This window comes from Melanostigma gelatinosum (genome assembly GCF_949748355.1).
Source record: "Melanostigma gelatinosum genome assembly, chromosome: 6".
In the NCBI taxonomy this organism is placed as follows: domain Eukaryota; kingdom Metazoa; phylum Chordata; class Actinopteri; order Perciformes; family Zoarcidae; genus Melanostigma; species Melanostigma gelatinosum.
In genome coordinates, this window is record NC_136639.1 from 4625857 (window position 1) to 4646259 (window position 20403).

The 20403-nt window shown below is 41.5% G+C and overlaps 4 protein-coding genes across 32 annotated transcripts in view; 1 reads left to right on the forward strand and 3 right to left on the reverse strand.

The window, feature by feature from the left end:
- Window positions 1–8824, forward strand: part of camk2b1 (calcium/calmodulin-dependent protein kinase (CaM kinase) II beta 1) — a 53226-nt gene extending 44402 nt beyond the window's left edge. For 15 of the 29 annotated variants that reach the window (XM_079270111.1, XM_079270136.1, XM_079270113.1 and 12 more), the window contains 7 exons: window positions 1034–1123; window positions 2229–2387; window positions 2656–2826; window positions 3501–3576; window positions 3672–3766; window positions 4141–4422; window positions 4845–8824. In XM_079270111.1, coding sequence (XP_079126237.1) covers window positions 1034–1123; window positions 2229–2387; window positions 2656–2826; window positions 3501–3576; window positions 3672–3766; window positions 4141–4373 — 824 coding nt within the window. In that variant the 3' untranslated portion in view covers window positions 4374–4422; window positions 4845–8824. Of the gene's footprint in view, window positions 1–1033; window positions 1124–2228; window positions 2388–2655; window positions 2827–3500; window positions 3577–3671; window positions 3767–3886; window positions 4533–4844 lie in introns of those variants that run through there. The other 14 variants (XM_079270130.1, XM_079270127.1, XM_079270128.1 and 11 more) reach the window with 4 other exon arrangements.
- Window positions 8825–9150: 326 nt separating this feature from the next.
- LOC306778762 (zinc-binding protein A33-like) lies at window positions 9151–10575 on the reverse strand (the record flags this gene model as incomplete). The annotated part of the gene is made up of 1 exon (XM_079270425.1): window positions 9151–10575. One exon carries the CDS (start codon window positions 10573–10575, stop codon window positions 9151–9153), a length of 1425 nt encoding a protein of 474 aa, XP_079126551.1.
- A 2077-nt stretch (window positions 10576–12652) lies between these two features.
- Window positions 12653–15188, reverse strand: LOC306778760 (nuclear factor 7, brain-like). Its single transcript, XM_079270423.1, has one exon. The coding sequence runs from the start codon at window positions 15083–15085 to the stop codon at window positions 13658–13660; it is 1428 nt and encodes a 475-aa protein (XP_079126549.1). The 5' UTR covers window positions 15086–15188; the 3' UTR covers window positions 12653–13657.
- Window positions 15189–17611: 2423 nt separating this feature from the next.
- On the reverse strand, window positions 17612–19963 carry LOC306778761 (zinc-binding protein A33-like). Its single transcript, XM_079270424.1, has one exon. It carries the CDS (start codon window positions 19832–19834, stop codon window positions 18407–18409), a length of 1428 nt encoding a protein of 475 aa, XP_079126550.1. The 5' UTR covers window positions 19835–19963; the 3' UTR covers window positions 17612–18406.
- Window positions 19964–20403: the final 440 nt, after the last annotated feature.

Below are 20403 nucleotides of genomic sequence, written 5' to 3' on the forward strand. Positions count from 1 at the left end.
TTAAGATTTGAATCCGCAGATAGCACGGTCAGCACCGGAGAAAACTACGAGCGCCAGGTGAGGGCGGGGGTGTTTGGTTCGCGGGACAGTGTGTGACATGTCGGCCTTTTTGTCGGGTCTCGTCGGGTCAGGGGGTGCTCGACAGCTGGTTTAGTAACCTGACACCTGTGCTGGCTCTTGGAGCATCTGAACACATATCTGTCCTGTTACTCTCAATACTTTTACAGCAGAGAATATTGTCACTGAGAGTTTTCTGAGGGCTGCTTGTCTTCAATCTACAGTTTCGTTTTGTAGGTGATACTTTTCATCGTCGGTTGTAATTTGTAGGATTGCTAGCTGTTAGATTGACGATCCTGAAGTTCTTCTTTTTGTGACGTCTGTGGATTTGAGTGCTAATTGATGGGATGTTTCTGTCTTCTGAAGGATCACCTGTCAGTCAAGCAAGTGTGGGCTGCACACTGACATCTTTCTGAGATCATTTACATGTATTGATGCATTTGCTGTGGATTGTTTGCGTTGGTCTGTGAATTTGGTGGAAACAAAACTCTTTTTGATATCTTTCCTCTCCTGCCATCTATTTTATTTTTCCTTTTCCTGCAGGGACGCTTTACTTCCCTCTATTTGTCAGTGAGTGTTCAATTGTTGCGTTTCCTTCTGTGACAGCTGATTAAACAGACGAGCGGTAATGAGTAACATCCCATTCTCCGTCATTATCACCGCCGACACCGGTTCCATCATCCATCCTCTGCTCACTGGCAAGACTTCCATTAAAGTCTTTCGTTGTAGATCCTGCTGTAATGGAGTCATTAACTGGGATAACGAGGAAAATGTTACTTGTAATTCCTCCGAGCTATAAAAGGTTGACGGGGTTTATCATCTTGTATTTATCTGCCCCCCCCCCCCATGTCATATCATGCTCTCTCTGCCCTTCCCATTATTCCCCACTGTGACATTTCTGTTGTGTTGTTGTGCGCCATATGTGCGGCTGGTTGTCATATCTCTCTGCGTTCTCTGTGTGTGTGCATGTTATCAGGAAAGAGCTTAGACAACAGCTCGTTTAAGGCGCAGTCCAGCACAAGCTCCCAGCCAGATAGCACTCAGGGCTCCTCACCTGCGGTGTACTGTAAGTCAGCATGGCCCGCCAAATGCATCCTGTAACACACACACACACACACACACACACACATTTATGATGCTGTACTATAAATTCACCTTGACTAAATCCTCCCTTGTGTGTCTTCCATTTAGTGTCCCTGCATGTATTAAAAGCATACATCTGGCACCACTAAATCCCTCTGGTAGCCTGATTTATGCTGCGCTTCATTCCTCTTCTTAGTCAGCACCATTTTGTATGTCTCACTATCGGAGAGTTGAAAACATCCAATAATCACGTAAATAGTCAAAAACAAAAAATTCCGTTTTGAGAAACAGGCCCCGCCCCCCTTGTGTTTAGACCATAGACTGCATGTAAGAAATGGACGTAGTTGCCGTGATGTCACCCCCTGGTTTATGGACGTTTTAAAAGCCTCGCGTTCAGCTTGCTGGCCGTCGCCATCTTGGCTTTTTGCAACCAGTGAAAGGAAGTGAGCATATTTAGACGGTGCAGGAGTGACGTAGAGACGCCGTATACGTCTCTGGTAGCGGCCTGTCAATCACAAGGTTGCCCCGCCCTAAAGCATTCCCTGCTTTATGGTCTGTTTGACTCTAAATGGACCATAATTTATTCAATAAACATCATGCTGTATAGAAGACTTGAAACTAGAGATTGAGACCATAAACTTATGTTTACTGAGGGAATAAATCAAGAGAGAAGTGGAGTCATTTTCTCATAGACTTCTATACATTCTGACTTCTTTTAGTAACCAGAGGAGTCTGCCCCTGCTGACCAGTAAAGACAATGCAAGTTTAAGGCACTTTCGCGTTGGCTTACATTTTTAGAAATGGAGCTTGCCTCCTCGTCTCCTTCTCATGGACTTAAATGGGAATAGCAACACAATACACCTCCATGGCAGTCTGTGTCTCAACATTGTTTTTCAGACATTACCAAGCATGACTTTTGTCTTTTATGTTCCCTTCACCGTCCGTGAGTCACACTCTGTCTTGGAGAGCTGTTCGGCTGGGCGGCCGGCTCGTCTTAGTGCTCTCCAAGACAGAGTTTGTTCGTCTGTATGACCACAATGCTTCCATTTAAGTGCACTGTCTCCCATCTTCATCCCTCCTGAACTCAGCTGCCACCAAGTTTGCTGACCTGCTGGGCTCAGTGCGTAGGGGCTCAGGGCCCACAACCGACGGGGAAGGGAGATCCACTCCACCTCCCGCTGCCCTCTCTGCCCTCTCTGCCCTCTCTGCCACCTCCCCTCCACACACCCCCGCTGTCCCCATGCAGAGTGAGTAGAAAAGAGCAAAGACAGGGAGTGTACTGTCGACGGATGCTGGAGGAGAGAACAAAAGTGGCCATGAAAATAAATCCAAAACATTTACTTTTCCTCTGTTGCTATGGTTTGCTATTTATAGTTATTGTGACCACAAATACACACATTCCTAAAGGGATTTCCTTATTTCTTCATTCCTTTATTCTCTACCTGTTCTTTTGCATTCCTCTTCCTCCTCCACCACCACCCACTCATCCGTCCATCTTGCCTGGACGGCACGCAGTGTCTCGGCTCACAGACCTGGTAAGCAGCGTCCGCAGGGTGCCGGCGGCCCCTGCACCCGAGGGTGACGCTGCACCGGTACCTAGCGCCAGGCCCACCCATCCCCCTGCACACACCACATCCCCACCTCCCCCTCACTCCCCCTCCAGCCCTTCCCTGGCTTCCTCCCAGAGTGAGTACCGAGCGTGACCCACCGCCACCCTACGCGTCTTAGCCGATCCCGGTTCCGAATGAAACGGCGTTGCAGCGAGCGTCTTTAACAGCCAGCGTGTTCTGCTTTTGGAAAGTACTTCGAGTAAAGTACATCACGTTGCGGTCAGCTCAGTTGGAAATTGAGCAATCTGGATGTGTGTGCGTTTTGCTTCTGAGCTTCATGAACCTCTTCAGTCTGCCACGGAGAGCACTGCTGACTGCACACGGATTGACGCATCGTTCGGTTGCTTTTGACTGGTCGGGATGTCTTTAAATCGTCGGATGTGGTTGTTTGCGGTGATATATTGAGATGAACATGGGTCTGTGTGTAGATTTGTTTTTGTTTGACATGATTAAGAAATGTATTCACAAACTAATTCAAGAGTGAATTAACTTGCATCTTTACACATGTGTCGTACAGAATCCACAATTAAAGCTGTTTCACTACAAAGCATATTTTTCCCGCTCATCATGTAAACGAGAGAAGTTCCGTTTCTCACAAGTAACAGCATTCTCAGTGAGTATGAATGCATTTTGGGCTCTAACTGTCGTGTGTTGCATTAAATTAAAATGATTTATGAAGCTAACCGCTCTCCATCTATCCGACTGTTGCGATTACTTCTGATTAGCTTCTGTGCCTTTTGTCCACTGCAGCGCGCAAACAAGAAATTATCAAGATCACCGAGCAGCTGATAGAGGCAATCAACAATGGAGACTTTGAGGCATACGCGTGAGTCTGCGTTTTGGTTGGTGGTTTGGGTTCAAATGCGTAGTTCAAAGCGAACGCGTGTCTTCATTAATATGTCTTTTCTGTTTCCTCTTCAGTAAGATCTGCGACCCCGGACTGACTTCGTTTGAGCCGGAGGCGCTGGGCAACCTGGTAGAGGGGATGGATTTCCACAGATTCTACTTTGAGAACCGTAAGAGAGATGGATTTCTTTGCTATTTGTTGTCTTTTTCTTTTTAAATCGCTTCTCGCGGTGCTTGTAAATTATGTTTTTTCATTTAGTTTTGTATTGTTTTATCTTGTTTCTCTTTAGTTTTAGTGTAAACAGACACATCTGATATGTCTGAATCACAAAATGAGGCTCAAAACACTTTTTAATGAAGGCTTCTCAGAAGGTTCTGTGCAACAAACCATCTGGAGGGTCAGGTTAACCACAGAGAAGATATATTCCACAGCAGCTCCCACATCCACGGAGAGTGTGACGATGAGTGTCACGCATCACATTGCATCGTTTGTGTCATCCTGCTCATTCTTTCTCCTGACGTTATCCGTGTCATCTTTTTTCAGTTTTGGCTAAGAACAGCAAGCCCATCCACACCACCATCCTGAACCCTCACGTCCACCTGATCGGCGAGGACGCGGCCTGCATCGCCTACATCCGCCTGACTCAGTTCGTTGACAGCCAGGGTCGGCCGCGGTCCAGCCAGTCGGAGGAAACGCGCGTCTGGCATCGCAGAGACAGCAAGTGGCAGAACATCCACTTCCACTGCTCAGGCGCACCAGCTGCGCCACTCCAGTGAGGTGTGGACCACAGCACCGGGGCAGCTGGGAGAAAACTGACAGCAGAAGGTTTTCCTTTTTCGGAGCATTTTTGTGTTTGTTCCTCATGTACTGTGTGGAGTTTTTGTCGCCTGTTTGGATGGGGTACAACTCGTGGTGTAACGGACCATTGTTGATCGGTACGGAGCCCCCCTCGCAGTTCGCCATCGTATATGCTTTTCTAGTCGCCGATCTCTGATAGTGTTACATTGTAAAAAAACGAAATATGTTTAAATCGACACGAGGAGAACGAAGGTTGGTTGTGACGCGTTCAGGCTCTGTTCAGTAAAAATGAGTATTGGCTCAGAGAGAGACCGTTCTGAAAAACCAAACCAACAAAACTTGCTAGCCAGCGTTCACGAACGTGTTCAGAGTATTAAGTCATAATGCGCACTAACAGGAATAGGGTTCTATGTTTAATTGATTTGACACTGTTTTGTTTTTCTTCTCAGGGTTGAGTGCTATAACTATGTCTGTCAGGAGTGCTCTGCTGGAGAGAGAGGAGGAAGAGGAGGAGGAGGAAGGAATGAAAGGATGAAAGAACAACTCCAGGGTTGGTTTGGGGACAGGCCCTTCAACAACAGACCCTCTCACACTGGACGCCCGGCTCAACCCCCAGCATGCATCTCTTCTTTTACCACCGTCACCCGCCCCACAACAGCTCGACGTCCTTCCTCTTCTTCCCCCCGGCACACTGGGGGGGGTTTGGGTTGTTTTCAGCACTCGGTGTGATCCCTTCTTCCTGTGCTCTCTTCCTCCCTTCCCCACAATTGTTGTGTCACCAACCCTCTTGTCCTCCTGTGAATCTACACTTGTGTGACATAAACACTGCACTGGAAATACAGTATGTAAAGTTTTAAGTAAAATCTATTATCATTACTCTATTATTATTATTATTATTATTATTATTATAATTATTGTCATTATTATTATTACACATTTGCAATCGTATATGTAATTTGTATAATTCAAAGTTCTTGATGCCAGTGGTTTCTAGAGTTGAATGAAATCTTTTTAGTTTTTCTCTTTATCTTTTTAAGGAAGCATGTTTTTTATTGTGGCTATTAAGTGGATATGATATTGGCAGTTTTTGTAATTTGCTTCGTGTATGTGAGCTATAATACTGCGCCCGAACTCATGGTCAACTTGTTTTAGTTTGTTTTTGGGGTTTTCTTTTCTTTTTCTTCTTTTTGTTGTTGTTTTTTTGGAAGGGGTGTGTCTGATGGTGTCATGTGTGAATGTAGAGAGTGTGTGCGTGTGTGTGCGTGTGTGTGTGTGTGTGTGTGTGAGAGAGAGACTGTGGTGATGTAAGCCCGACACACACTAGTTCAAACGTTTCGACTCGGTACAGTTTCAGGAAGCTGCTGTGCGTTTTTCTCTTGCTGCGATGTAAAAGCGGTGAGCTGAGCTCAGTGCCTTCCTGCCTCAAAACGTCAACATTTCAAACATACAAAGCATACGACAATATTTCCTGACTTGGTTCCATGATTTTCATCACAATGAGACAATTTTTTAAAAATATGACAAGATATTTAATGCTGTCGACGACATACTGACTTGTTTTGTTTCAACAAGAAACTTCATGTTGTAATAACACATCCCATTTCTACACATTATCCCAAAATAAGTTGGTGTGTTGTTATATAAAGAACTGAAAGAGGAAAGATCACAGCCAATATGAGAGAACGGGTATCGTTTGATGCTTTACTTTACTTTACTGAGGTATTTTGAGGGTGATTTAGCTTTAATTGAGCACATAGAAGCAGACATTAATTATATTTTTCAAACATGCAGGGCTATGCAGAAGAAGGACCTCTTAAAGGCAGAATCATCTTAAATGAAGTGGAGAGTTACTAAAGGCTGCACGGACACGAGTCCCAGTACGGTTTTAAAGTAAACTGGTTTATCGTAAGTCCTGGACTAAACATTTCGCTTAGATGTTGTATTGTGTCGCTCATTAGGACTCAAAACATGTAAATGCCCCATAAAACATGAACAAATGAGAAAGGATTAAAAAACAATGTTTTATCTTATGAAACCAACTTGTGATAGTATAAGAACGTTGTCTTGTTATGACATATTTTGTTAATGAGAGAAATATGTCACACCGTAAAATCGAAGGTTTACAATATTTTTACATGACAAACTGAGCGCTGTGTTTTGCTCACAGCAGCAGTGACATGCCTCTTCTCTCACAATGATGATTTTGTTCTGCAGCCAGCGGCTTTTTTTTTAATATTATGATTTGATCTGTTTTTTCTTTTCTCGTATTGTGTTTTCAGCTTTTTATGATATTACGTGCTTGTGCCAGGGGTGGCAAGATTAATCCGATGGACTTTGCAGCACAGAGTTGTTTTTTTAGGGGGTTTGACTTGCGATCAGCTCCTCTGTACTTTGCTCGTCCACCATTGGCTGCCTTCACATTTGTCTCGCCCCTATTGGTCAGACCAAGATATGAAAGAGACCGGGCAGCCGGTTTGATGAATCGTCCTCAGGTTTCTATTTATTTTGAATATTTATTTATTTATTTTAGTGGATCATTTTATTGTGCTTTTCTCTTTCTTTGAGTTTTCCTGTTACACAACTCGCGCACTTGTGCAAGTACTGTCTGTTGTTGAAAGGGAGTGTACTCCGCGTGAGTTTTTTTTAAAGGGATAGTACACCCAATTTGCATCCTGCATGTGTTTCTCTGAAACGACCAACATGGTGGGAATTAATGTTTTGCGATTTTCCTTCTGCAACTTCAGATTGGGGTTGTTTTTGTTTTCATGGTGTACATCGCTCTCTTCCACTACGGTCATCACCACTTTGCCAGAGTGGGCTATCTATCACGTTTAAGCTCATATAATTCAGGATTGTATTTTGAGTGAACTGATGCTCCAAAAGCTTCTTTTTCTTTAAGATGATGAAGCTTTTTTTTTTTTTTTTTTTACAAATGAACCACTGAGACATTGTATTGTACTCGTGTCTCATCCAGTACCAGTCAACGCCGAGTTGACCGTCTTCTAACACTAAAAGGTCAAAGGCTACCTGAAGGTGTTCCTGTGGGATCGTGCTGGTCAAACATGCCCCCCCCCCCTCTCCAAAGAAAAGAAGAGATAGCAGCATGTCCAAAGGTGGTGTTCTTCTGTTCTTCTTGCTGTGTTCCAAGCCTTGAAAGTATTGAAACATAACAGGATTCACATGTTTTCAATGAGGGAGGACACAGTATTACACACCTGCAACAGCGTAGCTGGCATTTACTTTGCATGAAAGTCAACTGGACACTTGTTTTTTGGTGTTTCTTTTTATTTGGTTTCTCATTTCCTACTGAATGCTGTTATACTCGACCTTTCTCTGTCTATTCTCGCAGCTTTTTAAGTGCATATGAATCATTTTAGTCTCAAGATGATACAAAGAAGATGATCAGCATGATGTTAGTGACTGTGGCGCGATGAGGATGTCGACAGTGTTGATGAAGAAGAGAACCTCTCATGCTTTTCTATGGGGCTCCGTGTTGTCAGTGCAGAACACGAGGAGCGCTGACAACACAGAGTTGTCTTCTCTTGGTCTCTCTGTTTCTGACCTCATTCAATCATTTCTCTGCAGTTGGCTCTTTCTAGTTTCCCTTTGTCTCGTTGGGTTTCTTCTGTATGATAATATTAATCCTCTAGTTCTCTGATTCTTCAGATTATTGCTGTTCTCTTACGTGCTACACGCGTTTCTATGACTTCAAGAAAATGTGTTACGGTGTTATCAATAAAATTATCATTGAAATAGAAAAGTGAATCAGTTTCTGTGTTTGCAAACACAAACTGCAGCACAGCTTTGTATTGATAGAAGTCACTCATTCGTGTTTTTGACCACAATATTTGCTGACAAGGTAGAAAACAGGCAATTTAATAACCCATATTGTTTTGCCAATATGGCCAATAATTAAAATAATTTATCTTGAAAGCAATCTACACATCTGCTCAAATGAGTATTTGCTGTTTTTATTTGGCATATTTCACAATTTTCTGATATTTAACTAAAAACATCAGATGAATTGATAATAGAAACAGCTTTTAGTTGCAGCACTAACACACACTCTTAAAGTCAATGTCACATTTTATTACAATTTTGAGCTTTTCTAATTTGGACTCAAACAATGAAGAAATATAAACATGAAGCAATTTCTGCAGAATGTTCTACATTTAAAGAAACAAAGATGAGGAACGAGACTACGTTTAAGCACATAGATAAAACTGATATAATATAAAATATGTTAAGTCACAGATAGTAAATAACAGGTTCATTATTACATCAACATTCACTGTTTGATCCACTCTGAACAATAAATGTATTAAAAGGAATTATTTATGAATCTGAATGATTTTAAATTGATGCATTTTGAGAAAGTTGTTTACTGAAACAAAGATTTCATGATTAAAAGATGAAAAATGATTCTAAACTGTACAACTTAAACAACGTAAACTATTCAAAATTAAAAAAAGAAAGCTTAAGGTTGTTGCTGATCTATAATATTAAAAACAAATCTGTAGATAAACGTGAAAATAAAATGATCACATGAAATCTACTGGTCCCAGTTCTTTCAGCATATTTACATCACAAACATCATGTAATTCGCTCAAATCTTATGTTTCATTGATATAGATCTCTACATTTTCTTCGTGTATTATCAAATTGAAGAAGTAACTGGAATTGTCTGTTAACAAAACCCACCACCATGATAAAAATCCTGATAAATCACTGAGACCTCACCACCCTCCCTGAACATCACAGAGAAATATCAGTTTCACACATTTTGATATCAGCAGTTTTAGCATCACCAGACTCTCCAATACTGAAACATGGGAAGAGTTTCTCAGTGAAAGTGTCTCTGTAAGTGTAGATGTGAGTCATGTCTTCAGGGTCGTAGAAGGACACGTCCCCCATGTCATAGTCCAGCTGGACTCTGATCCTCTGGAGACTCTTCTTCACTCGGACAGTCTGACCAGATCCATCAGTGTATTCTCCACTACGATGAAGTAAACACCAGACTCCATATTCTGGTGAAGCAGGTATCACTCCCTTCCTGTCAACTGACTCTTTAGCCAAACCTACAAACCAGTCAGGATGGTCTCCCACCTCCACCTCCCAGCTGTGTTTCCCTGAGCTGAAGCCCTCAGAGCCCAGAACAGTGGCATACTCAGTGAATCTCTCTGGATTGTCAGGAAGCTTCTGGTTTGTGTCTCCATATCTCACACTGGTCAGATCATCAGACAGAGAGAGAATGGGGTGTGCAGTGTTTGGGTCCAGAATGACAGGACTGAAGTGGACCTTGTCCTTCATCTTCTCCCAGACTCTGAAGGACAGGTTGCCCAGGTGTTTGGCCACATCTATCAGCGCTCCTGAGACCAGCTGTGGATCTGACAGTGAGCTCTGGACTCTGGCTCTGGTCTGAGTGGCTTTATAACTGCTGAGGAATGACACGTTGTGTTTCTGCAGGTCTTCTTCAACAGCAGAGATGCTGTCTGACAGAGAGGAGATCTGCTCCTGAATCATCTTCATCTCTCTGCTGATAGTCTTCCCCTTCTGCTCCTCTTCCTCCCTCAGAGCTGCCAGTCTGGACTCCTCTTCCTCTTTCAGGACCTGGTGGAGCTTGTTGAACTCTGCTCTGATCTGCCTCTCTGTGGACAACAGCTGCTTCTCGGAGAGTTCAATCATTTCATTGTATGTTTCCTCCACTTCTTCATATTCGTCCCTCTTGTCCTGCAGAGACTCTAAGTCAGATCTCAGCTGGTCCTTCAGGTCACTGACTGCTTGTTCTATAGGAACCACCTTGTGACTCTGGTGGAGAGAAAACTCACAGACAGGACACACAGCTTTCTGCTCGTCCTCACAGAACCAATAAGGAACTTCTGGATGTTCTTCACACACGACCTCCTCTTTCTCCTTTCCTTGTTCTGTCTCAGGTGATCCAGTTTTCTGTCTCTCAGCAAACGAGTCAGCCAGTCCCTTCAGTGTTAAGTTCACTGCTGGTTCATCCGTTGAGGACTTTGTTTTACAAATGGGACAGTTTCTGTTTTTAGCTTGTTTCCAGGATAGTTGCAGGCAGCTTGAACAGAAGCTGTGGTTGCAGCTCAGAGACACAGGATCTCTGAACGTCTCTGAACAAACATGGCAGTTCAGGAAACCTTCAAGAAGAGATATTTCAGCCATTTGTCTTGGTGTCTAAATTAGCTTTCAACAACAAGACTCACCAGGTTACTGTTCCGTCTCTTCACTGGTTCAAATACTCCAAACGTGTGTTTTTCAGCAGAACTCTCACACCCTATAATGGCGTCTCAGGTCTGTTCAACAATGTCAAAATCCCCCAAAAAGGGATGCCAACAGCTGACTTCTATCTGCCACTGATTAGGAATTGGTTGTGGGAGGAGCCAGCCTGAGGGCTGCTTTCACAACCCTCCACCCTATTCTTCATTCTCTGGGGAGCATTCCACCACATGTAGGTTCAGTGTTGATCTGTATCTTGTACAAGAGAGTTTTGATGATGACGGTACAGCAGCACAAAATAAACGTGGGCCTCTAAAGAGCTGAAAAGACTCATGTCTGAGATATAATCTAATCTGAATAACGTCTCTGAGAGGATTTGACTGACTTGGTGGCTGATGAAGCAGCAACAACATCAAGAGCCACAGCAGTGATGGATTTGTGAGCTACTCTGGACAAACAGGACGTCAGACAAACACAACGGGGTTTCTGTGAAGGATCTGTGTGAAAAGAAGAATCCATCAGAAAGTGCTAAGAGGTGCTGCTATTGATCAACCTGTGCAGCAAAGAACAACATGGACTTTGTCTCCATCTTGTGACGTTTACAGGAAGTAGAATGTGTCCGTGCCGTCACATCCTGTGCACATGCTGCACATTCTATCATGTTGATGACATTGAGCACATGTGAGCGTGTTGTCCCTGAGAAGTGCATTCAGCAGGTCAGTGGTTTTCAATATTTGAAAAGGAAAAATTCAGACTCTGAACTGGGCCTTGAACAAACTTCTAACCTTGATGAAAAGCCTCGTATGAGTGGTGTTCAAAAGACAGAAAAAACGTTGAGTTCAAGGTAATACAGCGAAAGTTATGTCGTTTGGATTTACCTTCACCGGGGATCCGACTGCACCGACTCCGTTAAGCTTGATGTTTGGGGAAAAGCGATCCATCAGATCCATGGTCCCAATCAAGCTTAAACATCATCTCCAAACAAAACACCCGTCAATATGCAGTATTATGCTACAATGTGTCATTTTGTAACTTTTTTGGTTGTTGGTGCGCCGCGGGATCTTTTTAATGTAAAAACTGTACCACAGCTCAGAAAAGGTTGAAAAACACGGTGTTACTTTGCTACTATACTTAAATACTGCACCAATGTGTGTTCTAAACATTTAGCATTTATTTGTCATTTATCTTATTTGTTCAAGGTTGCCCTTTTGCACCAGATTGTGACTGTTGCACCATTGCCACATCTTTATCCTGCACCATGTTTAGCCAATAGAGAGCAGCAGAAGCCAGCTGATGGTACATTTATTCACCACTTCATTGGTGGAATTTAACAAAGTGCATTTACTCAAGTACTCTAAATGAGTACATATGCAAAGTACTTGTCATTTGCTTGAATATTTCAATTTAATGTAACTTTGTTTGTGCTCCACGACATCTCAGAGACCAATATTGTACTTTTTACTCCACCACATTTATCCGACAGCTTTAGTTACTTTTCAGATCACAGTCTTCGTCTCCTTCCTGTCCAGTTAAAACTACGTATCTACAGAAGTGTTGACAATACTTTTACTTGAGTACAGTTTTGAATGCAGGACTTTTACTGGAGTATTTTCACAGTTCGTGTTCGTACTTTTACTCCTGTAAAGGATCTGAATACTTCCTTCACCACTGCACCACTCTACAATATCTACAGTACGTTGATTTCAACAGACCAGAACATTACAGCTTTGATATTCCTCATTACAAACATGTATTATCATTTGTATTGTGTATTTCCAGATATCATTCCACATCTTCTTCTGGAACTGGAATAAAGTCCTGCACAGTGTTGTTGTGAAAGACTGATATTCATGTCTCCATCAGGAACAGACAGGAATATGTAACTGCAGCACACCAGTGTTGGTGCCCACAGTGTCCCTCACCTCTTGTATGTACGTCTACATTTCACTAAACAGGTGAGAGGAGTTTTTCACCAACACCAACAGAAAATGAAGGAATGAGAGAAGAAACATGGAAATGAGAATAAAGTGTTTTATTTAGTAGCAGTCTGTATTCACAACATCTGAATTGAATTTAAAATATACTACAGTTACACGAAAAACAGGCAAGTTCTGAATGATTCTGTTTGTGTGTCTGATTTCTGAGATAATTAAATAACAAACTGCTAAATGAAGCATCTTATCAAGAGGAACAGTCACTTGTGATCGTCTGCTAGATACCCTGAGGACAGATAGAAATCTTCTGAAGAATAAGAAACACAGACATGTTCTACCAAACCCTGAACAAATATAAGATTTGTGTGAAACTGCAGGAAACAATAATGTGTATAAAAAAGTGAAAACAAAAATTATCAAAATTATCACCAGCCTGGAACCAAAACGTGTACTTCGTCTCCAACTTGTGGAACTAAACAGAATACAATTATACTCGTACATCAGCAGCATCAAATGTGTATTTGGATATGTTGAATCGGAAAATATTTGTTCAAAATTATATGAAATCAATATATTATTCTGCATCATCAGCGCTAAACTCTTGTTTGCAAATGAAACGACTGAAGGAACCGAACCATTTATTCATGAAAGTAACCAGTTTACTATAAAACACAATGAAGTCATTGTTGAATGTCAAAGATAAACAAGGTAAGATGAGGCTTCATGTGGTCACGTGATTTAAAACGACAACCTTTTTAGTGTAACCTTAAAGTTGTTGCTAATTGGGGAAAAAAGTAGGATATTTACACCACAAACACCATTTAGAACATAATGCCTCACACACCTAGCTTTAGTTTCTCATTCTGTGCTTTGAAAATATATTACATTATACAACAACCAATGAATGTGTCCTTTCATGATACTTGCTGAAAGAGATGAAATCTTATTTTTTCTTTAACTTTAGTCTATACATTTTTTCTGATGTACTTTCAAATTACAGGATTCTCACCTCAATAGTCTGTAATTAACTAAAAACCCACCACCATCATACAAATCCTGATAAATCACTGAGACCTCACCACCCTCCCTCAACATCACAGGGAAATTTCAGTTTGGCACATTTTGATGTCAGCAGTTTTAGCATCACCAGACTTTCCAACACCGAAATATGGGAAGAGTTTCTCAGTGAAAGTGTCTCTGAGAGTGCAGATGTGAGTCATGTCTTCAGGGTCGTAGAAGGACACGTCCCCCATGTCATAGTCCAGCTGGACTCTGATCCTCTGGAGACTCTTCTTCACTCTGACAGTCTCACCAACAACATCAGTGTATTCTCCACCACGATGAGTTAAACACCAGAATCCATATTCTGGTGAAACAAATATCTTTCCCTTCCTGTCAACTGACTCTTTAACCAAACCTACAGTCCAGTCAGGATGGTCTCCCACCTCCACCTCCCAGCTGTGTTTCCCTGAGCTGAAGCCCTCAGAGCCCAGAACAGTGGCATACTCAGTGTTTCTCTCTGGATTGTGAGGAAGCTTCTGGTCTGTGTCTCCACGTCTCACACTGGTCAGATCATCAGACAGATAGAGCCAGGGGCTTGCAGTGTTTGGGTCCAGAATGACAGGACTGAAGTGGACCTTGTCCTTCATCTTCTCCCAGACTCTGAAGGACAGGTTGCCCAGGTGTTTGGCCACATCTATCAGCGCTCCTGAGACCAGCTGTGGATCTGACAGTGAGCTCTGGACTCTGGCTCTGGTCTGAGTGGCTTTATAACTGCTGAGGAATGACACGTTGTGTTTCTGCAGGTCTTCTTCAACAGCAGAGATGCTGTCTGACAGAGAGGAGATCTGCTCCTGAATCATCTTCATCTCTCTGCTGATAGTCTTCCCCTTCTGCTCCTCTTCCTCCCTCAGAGCTGCCAGTCTGGACTCCTCTTCCTCTTTCAGGACCTGGTGGAGCTTGTTGAACTCTGCTCTGATCTGCCTCTCTGTGGACAACAGCTGCTTCTTGGAGAGTTGAATCATTTCATTGTATGTTTCCTCCACTTCTTCATATTCGTCCTTCTTGTCCTGCAGAGACTCTAAGTCAGATCTCAGCTGGTCCTTCAGGTCACTGACTGCTTGTTCTATAGGAACCACCTTGTGACTCTGGTGGAGAGAAAACTCACAGACAGGACACACAGCTTTCTGCTCGTCCTCACAGAACTGTTTAGTCTCTTCTCCATGTTTACTACACACCACCTCCACCTTCTTCTCTCCTTTTTCTGTCTCAGGTGATCCAGTTTTCTGTCTCTCAGCAAACGAGTCAGCCAGTTCCTTCAGTGCAAAGTTCACCAGAGGATTGTCTTTTGAGGACTTTGTTTTACAAATGGGACAGTTTTTGTTTTCAGCTTGTTTCCAGAATAGTTGCAGGCAGCTTGAACAGAAGCTGTGGTTGCAGCTCAGAGACACAGGATCTCTGAACGTCTCTGAACAAACATGGCAGTTCAGGAAACTTCCAAAAAGAGCTGTTTTCTCAGCCATTTTCTCTGATATGTGAATATCGTTAAACAGCAAGACTCACCACATCTGTGTCCCTTTAAATTACAGATTACAATCCTTCTGATGTGATGTTTATAGACGCGATACTCCTCCCTGTAATGGCGTCTCTCAGCTCTGTTCAGCAACGTGGAAACCAGCTTTAAGTTTCACTTTCTATCCTGACATTTCATTTCTTTACCAGTAGATGGTGATGTTTGGTTGATTATCAGATTTTACAGCAACTTTCCACAACAAGTGCCTGAGAATTGTTACTTGTGAAAAAATATTTATTTTAAAGTGGAAAAAACTAAATCAACATAATAAAATGCATTAACGTTGCAACATTTCATGATTCAGTTTAACTTGTTTTAGGAAATAATCACCACATTAAATCATGTGTTATACAACCAAAGTGGTAAATTAAGTGACAATGTCTTTTTCCAACACAGTGAGAAATACTTTAAAGTCTTTTATTGTTGCAAAACATTCCCTCTTAAAATACACAAGCACATGAAAGAACATGAATTATTTACATATTCATGTGAAAAATACAACTTAAATAATCGGATAAAAATGTTTAGCGTTTTAGTATTTAGTTCACTGGATAATCCAAAATCAACGTTTTAAAGTACTATATCACATTGAAGCAAAATATCTGTCAATAAATACAATATTGTGATAAAGAAGGAATATTTTCAACATTGACCACAATGACCTGATACGACCACACAACCTGTTCTAAAGAGAGAGCTCAGTGTAAACAGAGAGGACATGTTGTAGTTTCAGACTGTGCACAGAACAACGCTAATGATTTCAGTTCAAATTAAATGTATTTAATGTGAAGAATAGATTTACAATAAATATAATTTAGAAATGTAAACAAACAGTAAATGTTTTGATTCAGCACTTATTTAAAAACTGTTTACGAAGTCCTCCATTTGAATCAAGAAGTTTGACTGTAAGTTAACTGTAATTACTTTAATTACTGATTATTTTCTTCTTGTAAAATACCAGAAAACAAAGATATTCAGTTCCTCAGAGTGAAAGGTGACGTCTTCAAATATCTTGTTTTGTCTCACCAACAGTCCAAAACCCCCAAATATTCAGTGAACATTGACATAAAACAGAGAAAAGCATTAAATCCTCTCACAGAAGGAGCAACTGGTGTTCTCGGCCGTTCTGTCTGTTCTCTCAGCTTTATAACTGCATATCAATACTTTTGTCTCAATATGATACAAAGAAGATGATCAGGATGATGATGTTAGTGACAGTGTTGATGAAGATGACCTCTCATGCTCTTCTATGGGGCTCCGTGTGGTCAGTGCAGAACATCTGCCTCACGTAGCTGAGAGAACACGAGGAGCGCTCGTTGACCATCAGCACCAAGAGTGACTGGTGCTTCACTGAGCCTGCATGTCACTTTGAGGAGCAGCACTCGAGTCCAACTGAGCGGTTAAAGGCAGCTCAAAGAGAGAAGGAGCTCCAGCAGGGGGCGCAGTCACACAGAGTAAAGCACAAACACACACCGACGGACGGCACATTGATGCTTCTGATGCAGCTGCACAACAAGTTGACTTTAGTGTCACATCTGACAGACAATGCAGTCAGAGACAACAGCAGTTCATCAGTGTAGAAGAAGAGAACGCTTCCGGTGTAATTATTGATGAGGGCTTCACAATTATGACCAGAACCACCGTCCTGATTACAGTTTGACTTCATGACGTTGATACACGATTGTTGTCCTCAGTGATTTTTGGGGAACAAAATCTTTCTCCTTCATTCATCTTATATCACAAACTGGTTACACGTTTTACATTCGTCACTAAAGAAACTGTGCCAACACCTCTGATACATCCTGATTGTGTATGAATGATCAAAGCTGACGTGATGATAGAAGATGATTCATTGTGCAGCCCGACATATAAACTACAATAACAGTCCTTCTCTGGTGTCTGGAGGTCTCTGAGAGCTCTGCTGCCTTCCCCTCAGCTGTTTAGTCAGATGAAGCATTACTGAGATCAACTGGAGCCGCCGTGTTCACGCTGAACCTCCGCCATCTTCTTTCTCCAGACAGTGACGACGTGGCACTGACAACACAGAGTTGTCTTCTCTTGGTCTCTCTGTTTCTGACCTCATTCAATCATTTCTCTGCAGTTGGCTCTTTCTAGTTTCCCTTTGTCTCGTTGGGTTTCTTCTGTATGATAATATTAATCCTCTAGTTCTCTGATTCTTCAGATTATTGCTGTTCTCTTACGTGCTACACGCGTTTCTATGACTTCAAGAAAATGTGTTACGGTGTTATCAATAAAATGATCATTGAAATAGAAAAGTGAATCAGTTTCTGTGTTTGCAAACACAAACTGCAGCACAGCTTTGTATTGATAGAAGTCACTCAGTCGTGTTTTTGACTACAATATTTGCTGACAAGGTAGAAAACATGCAATTTAATAACCCATATTGTTTTGCCAATATGGCCAATAATTAAAATAATTTATCTTGAAAGCAATCTACACATCTGCTCAAATGAGTATTTGCTGTTTTTATTTGGCATATTTCACAATTTTCTGATATTTAACTAAAAACATCAGATGAATTGATAATAGAAACAGCTTTTAGTTGCAGCACTAACACACACTCTTAAAGTCAATGTCACATTTTATTACAATTTTGAGCTTTTCTAATTTGGACTCAAACAATGAAGAAATATAAACATGAAGCAATTTCTGCAGAATGTTCTACATTTAAAGAAACAAAGATGAGGAACGAGACTACGTTTAAGCACATAGATAAAACTGATATAATATAAAATATGTTAAGTCACAGATAGTAAATAACAGGTTCATTATTACATCAACATTCACTGTTTGATCCACTCTGAACAATAAATGTATTAAAAGGAATTATTTATTAATCTGAATGATTTTAAATTGATGCATTTTGAGAAAGTTGTTTACTGAAACAAAGATTTCATGATTAAAAGATGAAAAATGATTCTAAAATGTAAAACTTAAACAACGTAAACTATTCAAAATTAAAAAAAGAAAACTTAAGGTTGTTGCTGATCTATAATATTAAAAACAAATCTGTAGATAAACGTGAAAATAAAATGATCACATGAAATCTACTGGTCCCAGTTCTTTCAGCATATTTACATCACAAACATCATGTAATTCACTCAAATCTTATGTTTCATTGATATAGATCTCTACATTTTCTTCATGTATTATCAAATTGAAGAAGTAACTGGAATTGTCTGTTAACAAAACCCACCACCATGATAAAAATCCTGATAAATCACTGAGACCTCACCACCCTCCCTGAACATCACAGAGAAATATCAGTTTCACACATTTTGATGTCAGCAGTTTTAGCATCACCAGACTCTCCAACACTGAAACATGGGAAGAGTTTCTCAGTGAAAGTGTCTCTGTGAGTGTAGATGTGAGTCATGTCTTCAGGGTCGTAGAAGGACACGTCCCCCATGTCATAGTCCAGCTGGACTCTGATCCTCTGGAGACTCTTCTTCACTCGGACAGTCTGACCAACAACATCAATGTATTCTCCACTGTGATGAGTTAAACACCAGAGTCCATATTTTGGTGAAGCATGTATCTTTCCCTTCCTGTCAACTGACTCTTTAACCAAACCTACACACCAGTCAGGATGGTCTCCCACCTCCACCTCCCAGCTGTGTTTCCCTGAGCTGAAGCCCTCAGAGCCCAGAACAGTGACATACTCAGTGTTTCTCTCTGGATTGTCAGGAAGCTCCTGGTTTGTGTCTCCATGTCTCACACTGGTCAGATCATCAGACAGATAGAGAATGGGGCATGCAGTGTTTGGGTCCAGAATGACAGGACTGAAGTGGACCTTGTCCTTCATCTTCTCCCAGACTCTGAAGGACAGGTTGCCCAGGTGTTTGGCCACATCTATCAGCGCTCCTGAGACCAGCTGTGGATCTGACAGTGAGCTCTGGACTCTGGCTCTGGTCTGAGTGGCTTTATAACTGCTGAGGAATGACACGTTGTGTTTCTGCAGGTCTTCTTCAACAGCAGAGATGCTGTCTGACAGAGAGGAGATCTGCTCCTGAATCATCTTCATCTCTCTGCTGATAGTCTTCCCCTTCTGCTCCTCTTCCTCCCTCAGAGCTGCCAGTCTGGACTCCTCTTCCTCTTTCAGGACCTGGTGGAGCTTGTTGAACTCTGCTCTGATCTGCCTCTCTGTGGACAACAGCTGCTTCTTGGAGAGTTGAATCATTTCATTGTATGTTTTCTCCACTTCTTCATATTCGTCCTTCTTGTCCTGCAGAGACTCTAAGTTAGATCTCAGCTGGTCCTTCAGGTCACTGACTGCTTGTTCTACAGGAACCAACTTGTGACTCTGGTGGAGAGAAGACTCACAGACAGAACACACAACTCTCTCTTCATCCTCACAGAACAGTTGAGTCTCTTCTCCATGTTTACTACACACCACCTCCACCTTCTTCTCTCCTTTTTCTGTCTCAGGTGATCCAGTTTTCTGTCTCTCAGCAAACGAGTCAGCCAGTTCCTTCAGTGGAAAGTTAATTCCAGTATTGTCTTTTGAGGATTTTCTTTTACAAATGGGACAGTTTTTGTTTTCAGCTTGTTTCCAGAATAGTTGCAGGCAGCTTGAACAGAAGCTGTGGTTGCAGCTCAGAGACACAGGATCTCTGAACGTCTCTGAACAAACATGGCAGTTCAGGAAACCTTCAAAAAGAGCTGTTTTCTCAGCCATTTGCTCTGATATGTGAATATCTTTAAACAGAAAGACTCACCACATCTGTGTCCCTTTAAATTACAGATTACAATCCTTCTGATGTGATGTTTATAGACGCGATACTCCTCCCTGTAATGGCGTCTCTCAGCTCTGTTCAGCAACGTGGAAACCAGCTTTAAGTTTCACTTTCTATCCTGACATTTCATTTCTTTACCAGTAGATGGTGATGTTTGGTTGATTATCAGATTTTACAGCAACTTTCCACAACAAGTGCCTGAGAATTGTTACTTGTGAAAAAATATTTATTTTAAAGTGGAAAAAACTAAATCAACATAATAAAATGCATTAATGTTGCAACATTTCATGATTCAGTTTAACTTGTTTTAGGAAATAATCACCACGTTAAATCATGTGTTATACAACCAAAGTGGTAAATTAAGTGACAATGTCTTTTTCCAACACAGTGAGAAATACTTTAAAGTCTTTTATTGTTGCAAAACATTCCCTCTTAAAATACACAAGCACATGAAAAAACATGAAATATTTACATATGCATATGAAAAATACAACTTAAATAATGGGATAAA

Bases quoted from the DNA above. Each gene is read 5' to 3' on its own strand.
- LOC306778760 (XM_079270423.1), bottom strand. From the start codon at position 15,085: ATGGCTGAGAAAACAGCTCTTTTTGGAAGTTTCCTGAACTGCCATGTT.
- LOC306778761 (XM_079270424.1), bottom strand. From the start codon at position 19,834: ATGGCTGAGAAAACAGCTCTTTTTGAAGGTTTCCTGAACTGCCATGTT.